General features: G+C 47.6%; 1 protein-coding gene across 6 annotated transcripts in view; it reads right to left on the reverse strand.

Annotated features, from left to right (window-relative positions):
- The window catches only part of RELCH (RAB11 binding and LisH domain, coiled-coil and HEAT repeat containing), a 1006576-nt gene that overhangs the window by 314887 nt on the left and 678192 nt on the right, over positions 1–13497 (reverse strand). For all 6 annotated transcript variants that reach the window (XM_069219494.1, XM_069219496.1, XM_069219495.1 and 3 more), the window contains one exon: positions 9578–9626. In XM_069219494.1, the coding sequence (XP_069075595.1) occupies positions 9578–9626 (49 nt within the window). The remainder of the gene's footprint in view (positions 1–9577; positions 9627–13497) is intronic.

The following is a 13497-nucleotide window of genomic DNA, read 5'->3' on the forward strand; positions in this document are numbered from 1 at the left end:
GATTTTCATTTGTAAAAATGATTGTATTAAGCAGTCATGAGGGATCAGCAAACTCATTAAATCACTCTAGTGTTCAGTTTCACTCCGTGGTCATGGACGGGCGTAAAGCCAGGAAGGTCCACTCAGCCTTTCGTCTCTCCAAGGTTGATAAAATGAGCTGTCTAACAAACTTCTGTTATATGTTAACAGAGACAAGATACGCCCTTGGGGTGGCCCTGAGCTCTGCAAATATTCATGTTATTTTTTTTTTCATGTTTGCTTCATTTTCATCACATTGTGCAGCAGTGCTGGGGCAGAGTCAGACAAATGAACATTCTAGTGACATGACTGACTCTGACCTAACCTAATCACCCTTAAAAATGGAAAACAAAAGATTTCCTTCAAGGGGGAGGTGTGACCACCTTCCCCTTTGTATTAGGTGTCTATGGGCTGGGGTAAGGTGGCCTGTGAGCACCAACAGACTGCCTTGAAGGGCACATCTGGTGCTTTCCTTGCTTAATCTGGTTTGCACCAGTTCAGGAACCCCCGGTTCTCACTCTGGCACGAAACTACACAAAGGACAGGGGAATGAATCCCCCCTGTCCAACCCCTCTACTAGGGAGATGCACTGAGCTTTGCCAGGTGACCAGCCGATTCTGCCATCTTGGAAACAAGGTAGGCAGAGGCCTCTTAGAGCATCTGACTGGTTAGGCCAGGTAGATGATGTCCCTGACCCCTTCTGATAGTTGGGTCACCCCAGAGAGTGACCAACCCCTTTTTAGGGTTACTTGAGGGCTCAACCATGGGTGGTCCTCAGATTCGTTGTGCAAGACACTAACAGGAACTCTCTGCCAGACATCTTCTGCTCCTGGTCTCCGGAACCGCTGCTGGTCTGCTCTGGAACTGAAACAAGACTGTATACAGTCGGGAGGGCTCACACTTTAACATTGTTTCTTCAGCTCCTGCAAGATTTCTGCAACATCTGTTGCTGTGCATCCTCCAAGGTCACAAGGACTCTGTTTACATCTAAGAAGCAAGAAGGAATCACCCTTAGAGTGAAGGAGTCACTCCCCTGCATCCGCAGGCACCCTGAGACAACGCCCGACTGGTGGATTCTACTGTCCCATGGACAACGAAAGGCTCAACAACACAGGTGGTAGTTCTGTGGTTCTCTTAGGGTCCCTCTCGTCTTCCAATCAATTTGGGAGACTGTGGGCCCCTGCTACAGCCACTGGAACAGCACCTCTAAGCACTGCAACTGTTGCTCATCCTCAAAGGAGATCTTCAGAAACATGAAGCCCCAGCCTCCAGCACCTTGCAACTCCAAGATCAGCTTCCACTCTGCAGCTCCTGCAATGTGGGACTCCTGTTTTGTTGTGCTTTTGAGGCCTCCCTGCGACTCCCTGTGCCTTATGCCAGTGGGTCACTCGTTATGGCTCCATCGACTCCGGGTGGCTTTCTCTCCTGCTGAAGGCCTACCTGACTTTTCCAAGGGTTGAGTAACTAGGACCTTGCTGGTCTTCAAAAACCTACAACTTGCCTTGCAACTACTATTTGCATTTGCGACATCTTGTTGGTGGCCCTGCTGGTCAGTGATCTTCCTGCAATTCGGCGACTGATGTGGGATGGGTTGTGGGTGACTCCAAGGATCGCCTGCATTCCCCTGGATTCCGCAGCTGGACTTCTACTTCACCGACCTGCAGGAACTTCACCTCAAAGAGGGTGGGCATTGCCTATGTGCACCACCTGGGCATCCTTGAGTTGTCTGGACACTGTCCTTTTTGTTTTCAGGTTCTTCACGTCCGGAATCCATCTTCTGGCTCCACAGACCTGGTCCACAGGTCGCGACAGCAGCTGAACAATCGAGGCTTCTATTGACTTCAACGAGGGTTTTCAATGCCACTTCACCACTATGCATGTGGGCTCCCTGGTGTAGGTACTCCGGTTTTCTGAGTATCCACGGATGGAGACACTCTCCAACCTTCCTTGTACCAACTGGTTTCCTCAGGGTCCACTGGCAAGGGTCCTGAATCCATAAAAATCCAACCGCGACAGTTCTGTGTTAGCTTATGGGACACCCGGCTCAATGACTACCCGTCACCCATGCACCAGTGGGATTAGAGTTACCTACCACTGGTATTTTCTTACTCCCACAGCCCCGGGGTTCTAACACACTTACCTCGGTTGGACACCTCCATTCTTATAGCCCAATGTATCCCTATGCTCTTTCTGATTGTTTCTAACTGTATATTTTGTGTGTAGATATCTCCAAGTGGAGATATGCCAATGCTAGTATAGTCTACAGTGTTGTAATAAAGAACCCTTTATTTTTGCAACACTTGGTGTGGTTCTTTCTTATGTACAGTTACTGACTAACTACAGTGGTACTGCAAGTGCTTTACACTCCTCCTAGATAAGCTTTAGCTGCTCACCACAGCTATCCCTAGAGAATTCTTGCTATCTAGACACCTAAGCACTATCACTAAGGGTTGCCTGGACTCAGTATAAGGTGCTACACCATATGTGTACACCATAAACGGAGCCAGCCTCCTACAGATTCCACAATTGATCCAGGAACCCTCCTCTCTAATGGGATCTCGACCTGCGCAGAGTTGAGCGTCCGGCTGCCATTAGCATCAGGGACCGTTCCCTCAAAGCCTTCAGATGCATGACACGACACTCTAAGCACAACTTCAGGTTGCGGTTACACTCCAGGCACCAAAGACACATAAGGTGTGTATCTGTCATGGACATCGCCCAATCACAGGAACCGCAGGGTTAAAACCCAGTCTTCCTCAATGATATCCTTGACACACAAGGAGTTGAAAACTCGAAAAAATAATCGAGAAAAAAAACACAAAAAAAAACAGTCGATAAATGACTGAAGGGTAGCTCTCTTTGGATTGGCGCTAGCAGGCGCTGAAAGAAAATAACTGTCATCAGCATGGCAGGGTGGTGCCTACATAGGACCAGCAACATCATATTCAGTGCGAACGTCACCGCCGCCGATGCAGAGCTGATCAACGCCGCCTGATGGCACACAGGGGAACTGCTCAGGAAATTCTCCAGATCCAGACACCTGGGGAAAATTCAAAGGTAAAGAAACTGCAACTAGAAGTCTCGATCAAATCACAGGAATTATTGTTCTCTAATCTGGTACTGGAATTATGTCTCCTCTTGAATAAAACAGGGTAACTCCTGTCCTGGGATGTTAATAAATGCATACTCTAATTTATTTTCTAACAGCTGACGACTCCTTTGTCCAGAGCTTTACTTGATCATCATCTAAAAACAAGCACTGGGACAGCCAGTCGGTCTCGCCCATGGGACCTATTGGCTTTGCAATGATTGTTAGTGATGATGTACGATATTCCCCATCCTGTGCAGCGTGGTTAATGAAGATTAGGTAAAAACTATTGATGCTTGTGAACTTGTAGGTCCATGCATCCGTGCATCTACAAAATGATGTGAGTGCTTTTTTTGTTTACTGATCTAAGATGGATCAGTAAATTAAAAGGGTAGACAAAACACAGGGGTATAGGTGGTGGGGGAGGGTGCAGAGAAAAGAAAAAGGGGGTGAGAGCACTGTGAACAGTGCCTTGGGGGGCAAGCATGTGAGAAAGCAACGTGGTGTTGGGGGTGAAAAGCACATGGGAGAGAAAGCAATGTGGGGGTAGTAGACAAGTGAAATGAGCAAGACAAGGCACGGAGGAGGAAGGAGAAGAACACTAGGAACATAGTTGGAAAACATATGCACTCTTATGGAGTGCTTGAGACAAAATAAAACAATAGTAGCCTAAAAGTATGTAGTGCAAAGGCATGTAAACTGGCAGCAAAAGCCCAGAGGGACCAGGCCCGGCACAACAACTTGCGACTGCTGGGCCTGCCAGAGGCCTCTGATGCCCCTGACCTGGCTGTGGCGCTCGAGGAATGGACCGCAGCTGGGTGCCAGCGCAGAAGCTGTCCACCACTTTCATTAAAGAACATGCACATCACTCATTGGTTCCTCGGCTTTCGGTCGGCGCTCCCCCCAGGCTGATTATTCTACGGATCCTGAACTTTAGGGACTGAGACGCGATACTGCGGGAGACAAGATCCCAGGCAGACTTTCGATACCAGAACTCCAAAGTCCTAATTTTTCCAGATTACTCCAGGACAGTGCGGCAAAAGCGCAGATCCTTTGAGGCAGCTAAAAAGAAACTTCAAATGCTGAACCTCCATTACAGGCTGCTTTTCCCTGCCCGCCTGAAAGTGCTGCTTCAGTCCAATGCCTAATTTTTTTATACTCCGGAGCAGGCATGTGAGTGGGTGGCAGAGACACAGGCCAGGAAGGTGAATGACAGAGGGGGGAGGAGCGAAGGCGGGGCTGAGGATTCTGGTGAGATCCCCCTCCCAGCCCGGATGCAGAGGAAGCGCTCCAGGTTGAGAAGGTTGCGAACTGTGGCTGGGGAGCGACAGGGGCTCGCCGGCTCATGAGCTGCAGGAGGAGAATGAGCTGGACGCTGCCTTAGTGGCTATGCCCGTCCTGTTTGTGTCGACGTAGGTGGTCCTGAGCCCCTAGGAATGAGCCTGGCGAAGCTGGAGGGGGGCTGGGGGGTGCCAGTGTCCGGGTCCTGGCTAGCAGTGTCTGGAAGCTGTCGAGGTGCCGGGCACGGGAAAGGCTGTGGCCTTGATGACTGAAACTGTTTTGTAGTATATTAACAACTATGGTCAGGTGGCACATCCGTAATTAAGGCACCACAGTCTTGTGAGGATCCCCAATACTGACTGTCTTACCTTACTAGTTTGCAAATGTTTTGGGTTAGAGCGAGTTGCTTCAGGGGGTGAAATATGGGGTGGGGGATTTGGGGTGGAATTTGGGATGTTGTAAGGTGCTGTTCTTGTTGCACTATTTTCTTTTCAGGTTTGACTCGTCCACAGTGAGTGCTATGTATGCAAATACGCAGTCCTTGGGTGTGAGGGGTGACCCACACGCTTCGTAGAACAGGCTGTTTATTGGGCATTGGCTGCGCTTAGCACTAACCAGCACAACAGCGCTATGTTCACAATACTCTCTTGAAACGTTAATGGCCTGTTGGACCGTAAGAAAAGATCCACATTCCTGCGATACATAAGGAAATACTGCCCGGGGATTGTCCTCTTGCAGGAGACCCGTTTAGTTGGGACACAGTGTAAGTCTCTTGGGCGCTTTGAATACGACTGGGTGTACCATGCCAGATTCTCTAGGGGCTACAGGGGAGTGGCCCTCATGCTTCACAGGTCACTGCCCATGCTGGTAGCCAGGGTCCATGCCGACCCCCAAGGGAGGTACTTCTGAGTGGGGAGTCGCATGGCTGGCAGGCAGGTTAACCTAATTTCTTGCTATGCCCCGCAACTCCTTCGATCTACTTTAACAGAGCTGCGTAATTTGCTGCTCTCCCTCTCGCTGGGTGCCACAATCGTGGGGGAGGTGGGACTTCAATGCGGTCTCTGACCTATTCCGAGATACCTCAGCTAACCCCCATCCAGGGAGATGGGTTGGGTCGTCGTCTCTCTCGGCATGGGAGGATTCATTTGGTCTGTATGATGCATGGGGTCATGGCATTCACATATCAGTCAGCAGATCACCACACGGAGGCTGTAATAGACTTGGTGTGGCTACTGGCAGTGGATATCTTGGGCTTGACTTCAGTGCAAATCATTGGCCACTGGATCTCGGATCATGCCCCGGTCTTGATGAACTGGAGTACTCCTGTGTAGACCCGATGGCCGATGTGGTGTTTTAGTGCCTGGTACCTGAGGGATCACAAATGCTGGTGACGCAAGATGTCCCGACCCGGGTGGTACCCCTCATCTGGGGCTGGATCAGTGTTGCGCGGGTGGACCTGACGGAGATTACGCGTCCTTTTGCCTCTTACTATGAGGACCTTTATGCTCGGATCCCCCAGCCCTCGACGGGAGTAGGAAAACCCCATTCTGAGGGACATTCCACTGCCATCTATTTCGTTGTCTTTGGTGCTAAGCTGGGCCTGCCCTAAACAGAGGAGGAGGTGGAGGGCGCCATACTGGCTCTCCAGTCGAGAAAAACTCCGGGCTCTGATGGCTTTCCCATTGAATTAGACAAGAAATTTCACCAGCAGTTGGTGACTCACTTGGTGAATGCATATAACGAGGCAGCCCAACGAGGCGTATTTGCCTGTGGCATCGACTGTGCCACGATTGTGGTTATACCCAAGGGCGATTTGCCCTGCGATCAATGTTCATCATATCAACAGATATTGCTAATTAACATAGACGTTAAAATATTCGCTAAGGCATTGGCCACTTGCTTGGCCCGCACACTGCCCTCTTTGGTCCACCCGGACCAGTGCAGCTTCATGCCTGGTAGGAGCACGCGTCACTGTCTGTGGCGGGTTCAGATTGCTCTCTCCCAGGTGGGAAGATTGAGAGGTGACTTGGCATTCCTCCTGGTAGACATCCACAAGGTCTTCAACATCCTGGCATGGAACTTCCTAGAGGAAGTCCTTAAGCGCATGGGCTTTGGCCCGAAAATTCAGAAGGATGGTCCACCTTCTTTACCATGACTCATCGGCACAAGTGCGGGTCAACAGCATTTTATTGGAACCCCTTCCGATCAGGCGGGAACACGTCAGGGCGGCCCCCTCTCACCCTAATATTCGCCCTGGCCATTGAGCCGCTGGTGTGCCTCCTTCGGGACGATCCGCTCATTTAGGGTTGGAGGTGGGCAATCGGCTCTGAGGGCTGTGTATCTCTGTATGCAGATGACGTCCTGCAGTTTCTGGGGAGGCCTTGGCATTCCGGTCCCCAATGCCTTTAGCTCCAGATGCTTTATGGGGAAGCCTCGGGTTGCGCTTGAACCACAGGAAGTCGCTGTTGGTGGAGATACAGGGCCAAGCGGGTGGAAGCTAGTGGTGTCCATCTATCCCGGTAAAGCACAATGCTTTCAAATACCTGTAAATCCATCTCTCTTTGTTCCCAGAACTGGCCTGGGCATTAAACTTTCAACCCTTAGCTTGTACCATGAGTGCGGAATTGGTCCGATGGAGGCGCCTGCCCTTCAACCTTTTGGGTCGCAATGCCCTTTTCAAGATGATCTGTCTCCCGGCTACTTGTATATCTTGACAAACGTCCTCCATTTAGTGCCCCAGGTCTGGTTCTGATCCCTTACTTCGAAGCTTACCTCCTTTATGCTGCGGACTGGAGGGCGACATTGTGTGGCCTTTAGTTCTGCAAGGAAATCTCTATATGAGGGTGGGAAAGGAGTGCCAGACCTTTACATCTACTATTTGGTGGCTCAGTTGGTCCCGATTAACGAGTGGTTTACTGGGGGAGGGAACGATCCAGCCTATCAGCTAGAGCCACACCACTTTGGATTTGATGGCTGTTGGGACTGCTGTATGGCAACTGAGTCCTTCGGGCTGCCTCTGGGTGCACACAGGCGGCTGTGCAGTGTTGGAAAGTGGCTTTGTGGCTGACAGGGTGGGAGCAGCGTCTCACTAAGCTGACGCCCTTATGGCAATCAATCAATCAATCAGATTATTTCTAAAGCAAGCTACATACCCGTTGGGATTTTAAGGCGCTGGGAGGGGGGGGGGGGGAGAAGCAAAGGGGAGCTGCTACTGCTCGAAGAGCCAGGTCTTGAGGTGTCTTCTGAAGGAGAGCAGGTCCTGGATCTGTCTTAGGTCAGACGGGAGGGTGTCCAGGTCTTGGCGGCGAGGTAAGAGAAAGATCTGCCGCCAGAGGATCTTCGTCGGATGCGGGGGACGGGTGCGAGGGCGAGGTTGGCGACCCAAGGTCGGTTGGTGTCGGTGGGGTGCCCAGCGAGGCTGGCCACCACGAGTCATCCCAAGCGGAGGGGGTGGGCCCAAGGATGAGAAGCTCTGTTTTGTCCGAGTTCAGTTTCAGCTGGCTGCTTCTCATCCAGTCGGCGACGGCTTTCAGGCCCTCGTGGAGGTTGGTTTTGGCAGTGTGTGGGTCCTTGGTGAGGGAGAGGATGAGTTGGGTGTTGTCGGCGTAGGAGATGATGTTGAGGTTGGCAGGTCATGGCACATGGTTGCAGCAGTTCTCCGAGTTGGAGGGTTTTGGGCAGTGGGACAACATTGGCATTACCTACCTGGGGGACATACACAGCTACAAGGAGCTGATGCCATTTCAGCAGCTGAAAGACCACTATGCCTTGGCTAACACCCAGTTTTTCCATTTCCTCAGCTATGCCATGTCCCGAGAGCTCACTTGCCACCAAACCTGTCCCTCTCCTATCATAGCCATCTTAAGGAGAATCTTCTGATGGGATATTTGGGGAAGGGTGCCATCACTCAGATGTATTATTCACTGCTGAACAATGCACCGGATGGGTTTGCCAAGTTGCTGGACAGGTGGGCAACTTAGGTGGGAGAGTTAGATGAGGATGTCATAAGGGAGGCATACCTTGCCCCTGACAACTGGTGATATTGGCAAGATTGAGGATAGTGCAGATAAATTATTTCCACATGAAATATTTGTCCCCACTGCGTCTGAGGCACGTGCACCCGGCGATCTCCTCGGGCTGCTTAAGATCAGGCCATCTAGTGGCACACCTACTGCATGTTGAAGGGATTGCCGAGGGTATGTCCCTTTTGGGTGGGGGTTGAACTGGAGATCTCTGTGGCTCTGGGGCATTCAACTGAATTAACTGTGAGGGTAGTGCTGCTGGGGCTTCTGGAGGAGTTGGGAGGGACATGAATGGAACGGGTATTCATTGGACTGGCATGTCTAGTGGCAAAAAGAGACATCGTGCAACTTTGAAAAGTCCAGTGGCGCCGTTGATTTCAAGATGGCAAGCTGGGGTGCTCTCAAGTAGAAAAGTCAATTTATGAGGCACATGGCTGTCCTCAGAAGCATGAGGCAATCTGGGGGAAATGGTGGGCACACCGTGGGGTGAATTTCTAAGCTGTATAACTGATCCTGGGCTGGGAAGAGGAGAAATGTTATCAATTATAAATCATATATGGATCCACCTTGTGTATTTGTGCTTGCTAGCACTCACTGTCATGTTGTTGTTCTTTTGTTTTTCATTGCAAAAAGAAATAAACTTTGTTATATACATATATATATATACACATATATAAAAAAAATTAAAAAAACGAAGGGAGGGACCGACACAAGATGGACAGATTAAGTATAATAATAATCAGGCTACTAAGAGTGACAATAAAGTCAACCAATGACAATCAATGGACAGGTTACAAGCCCTTCTAAATTGTTAGCAAGCCCACATATCTCTATCGCAATCAGATAGTTGCATTGCCAGGGAGGCTCAACCTAAAGGTAGGAGGGGATTAGCTTTTGGATATGTCTGCAGCATTATTGGTGGCTATACTTTGTATCAGTATGTGGCTCTAAATGGTGCCAGATTTAGATTATGGAATATTTCCATTTTAAGACTGATATGTGGGTTTTTGCCGACCTCCGAATCAGGAGGACCATAGTACCAATCACAACCCATATACACCACATACACATGGATGCTGATGCGTTTCATGTTCTGTAGCAATATCTGCTAAAACGAAGAGTGACATTTATTTATGACACTAGCAAATGTACAGTTTATTTTACTCACCAATATTTTCTTCTGACAGCCTTAAGATTTCCTGGAACTGTGGTTTTACCTAAAAAATATTTGCAAATTCAATAGAAGCAAATCAAGGCATAAGCTGCTGGAGTTGAAACATTAAATATTTATGTACCACAAGCTGAAGAACAAGTTACTTACCTTCGGTAACGCATATCTGGTAGAGATGATATCTAGCTGCAGATTCCTTACCTTTTAATCTCCCAGGCGTCAGACTGGATCCGGAAACTTGTGTGAGAAGTACCCCTGCGTTCCGTCGGGTGGCTTAGTTCATTTCCGTGTGGCATCGTTGGTGCTGAAATGATGTCATGGTCACCTTTATAGGCGCCACACCCAAACAGGCGGACGTCAGTTACTTTTCATGACTTTCCACGCCAGGAGTGCAGAGCCATGAAGTGAACTGAAATGCGTGTTCAAACTAGGGCCTTGAAAGGGATTAACCTTAACACCAGAAATCTGTCAGCAAAGCGGGGAGGCATGGGCACGTGTAAAGAATATGCAGCTAGATATAGTTTCTAAAGAACAATGCATTACCGAAAGCAAGTAACTTGTTCATCTGACAGAGAGTTCTAGCTGCCGATACCTTACCTTTGAATATATACCCAAGCCATATCCTCCTGGGAGTGGGCTGCGGACAAATTTTATGAACTACAAAGTACTGCAGGATCTAATGGGAAAAATGCCCATCCCTGCGGACCTGACTTTCCAGTCAGTAGTGTTTGGTAAACGTGTGCAGGGATGCCCACATTGTTGCTTGGCAGATGTCCAGGACTGGGACTTTACTAGCTAATGCCGTGGTTGCATCTTTCCCTTTGGTAGAAAGGGCCCTTAAGCCTTCAAGAGGCTGAATTTCAGCCAGGGTGTAACAGATCTTAATACAGAGAATGACCCAGTGTGAAACGGTTTGTTTTTGTACTGCCAAGCTTTTTTAACTCCTACATAGCCCATGAAGAGTTGGTCATCCACTCTGACCTTTTTTATGTGGTCAAGGTAGAACGACAATGCTCTTTTTGGGTCCAGACTGTGGAGTCGCTCCTCTTCTTTAGAGCGATGTGGAGGAGTGCAAAAGGTGGGCAGGGTGACATATTACTAACTCAAATACAAATCCTTCATAGAAAAACACTACATCAATGTCTCCTCTCACTATGCCACAAAAACTAAAAAGACCACACACATCAGCACATCAAAAGAACACAAACATTCATAATACTTTCAGTCACACTCACTCCCACCCTCGTGACTACATAAATAATACAAATCCTGTTCAATCTTTACTCCTAAATTGTCACTCTTCACAAACATCTACCACAAGCACCCCAACAGAGCAACATTCATTCACCCACCTCTCAATAACTGCACAATTTAGAGCCTTACATTATGATCCACATGCTCCTCTGCCACCCCTAACCCATACTCCTTCCACACCTAACAGATATACAAAATTAACAACATGTCACTATTAACAACTTCGCATCCCCTTGACTATTACACAATAAGGCTACTCAACACAAAACCTACACTTATCATGTCACTCTCAGCCACCAAGTCCACCACCAACACACACAGACCCTACGAAATGTCTCCTAAGCTGGCAGGGAGAGAAAAACTATATTGAAAAACAGGACTATTGTGACCCTCACAGTTATCACAACTAACAACACACCTGCTACAAGCTCAAAATATACTGCTCACCCTTCTCCAAAAACAAATGTCACCACCACAAACTCACATTTTCTAAACTGCCTGATCATAAATGCTTGATCGCGCTCAAAAAACAAGCACCACATATACGACCTGCTCACGGACACACAGCCTGACTTACTATTTGTAACAGAATCATGGTTGGGACATGACATGGCCCCAGTATTGCATGAAGCCATTCCTCCAGGCTATCAAAGCACCACACAAAACTGCATAGGCAAGAGAGGAGGCGGACTAGCTATCATATTCAAAGAGCCAATAAATCTCTGCAAAACAGACAACATTTCCATACAAGGTTGTGAGGCCCTCCACACCAGATGCAAGCCTACACCAATTTCATCCTGTAACTTTCTCCTCCTTTACAGCCCTCCACCTAACAATTCAACATTCCCAGACACTTTCCTTGATACAGTCTCAAACCATATAACATTATACTCAAACCTATGCATTTCTGGGGACCTAAACATTTGGTTTGACAAACCCAACTTGTCCCATCCAAAAGCTATCACCACTGGCCTAGTCACATTGAACCGACATCAGACTGTACACAATCCCACAAACATTGCTAGACATATCCTAGATGTCATTTTTACAGTTCAAAGCATCATGCCAATCAAATGGTCAGACCACCATTTGATAACTTTCTGACATAAAACACCACAAATCAACACACCCAATAACAACTTACATACATGCATCTATTGATCATGAAGCAAACTCAATTTTGAAGACTTGGCAACAGAACTAACAGCTGACACAATTAGTTCTGTTCGAAAACTTTATACAGGAAACTTACGATATCCTAATACCACTCCGAACAACTAAACGGGACAAAAGAAAACCAACACCTTGGACAAGCACAAATCTTAAAAAGATAAAGCAACAAATCAGGAGGTTGCAACGGATGTGGCTCAAAACAAACAACATTCAAGACAAACTTCAGCTACACAAACTTTACAGAACATAAAAATCATCAATCAAAAAAGCTAAAAAAATATAATTTAAAAAAAGGTACAACGCAGACAGAATTATAAATGCTATGTCTGCAACTAACGAAGTTTATAAAATTCTCAATACATTTTGATAACCTAAATGCATTGAAGGAAGTCATCCCACTAATCAAGATTTCACAAACAAACTGGCAACTCATTACAGAACCAAGGCAGCCACATTGGACTCTTTAAAACAGAAGAAAATCAACAGCACCAACCAGCTTCCTAAAATCCCCTCCAAGAGTAAACCAACCCAGCCTCTGCACTCCTTCAAACAAATATCACAAGGTGAATTTATGGATTTGGTCAAAACTAGCAGGCCTTGTAGTTGCCCTTCTGACTCTTGTCCACCACACATCTTCAAGAACATTCTTTGATCGACTTCTGCTGCCACACCTGTAAGAAGGATCATCAATAACTCTTTAACTACAGGAACTTTTCGTAAAGCCCTAAAAAAGGCATACATATGTCCGTTATTAAAGAAAACAAACCTAGACCAGCAGGACCCAACAACTACAGACCAATTACAAATGGACCTTTCCTGGGCAAAATGGTAGAAAGAGCAGCATTCGCCCAGAAGTCACAATTCATTGAAGACAGTTACATACTTTCAGACTATCAAACTGGGTTCCGCCAAGGAAGAGGCACTGAATCGGCACTCATAGCAATCTGGGATGATCTTCAAAACACAGTCGACCGCAATGGAGTTGGCTGCACTACTTATCTTGGACCTCTCGGTTGCCTTTGATATTGTTGACCATGACACCCTAATTCAAAGACTCCACGAAGCCAGCATAGAAGGGACAGCTCTCGACTGGATTACATCCTACCTTCAAAACTGAACTATTATTAACTATTCTCCCCCCTTCTCGTCCAAACCCTACCTCACAAAGGCAAGGGTCCCCCAAGGATCAATCATCTTACCTATGCTTTTCAACATCTACATGATGTCATTACCAGAACTGATCAATGATTTCCAACTCACATGCTACCACTATGCAGATGACACACAAATACTACTTAAATTGGAATGCCCCAAAGACATTGAAAACTCACAAATATTCAGTTGCCTCAAAGCCGTTGATAAGTGGATGACAGGGAGCCATCTTAAACTGAATGCTTCCAAAACAGGAATACTGACATGTGGTGACTCGAAAAATTATGACCCACTGTGCGCCTGGCCTGATGGTCTGGAACCTTCTCCTCAAGTATCCA

Source organism: Pleurodeles waltl, chromosome 2_2 (genome assembly GCF_031143425.1).
Source record: "Pleurodeles waltl isolate 20211129_DDA chromosome 2_2, aPleWal1.hap1.20221129, whole genome shotgun sequence".
NCBI lineage: Eukaryota > Metazoa > Chordata > Amphibia > Caudata > Salamandridae > Pleurodeles > Pleurodeles waltl.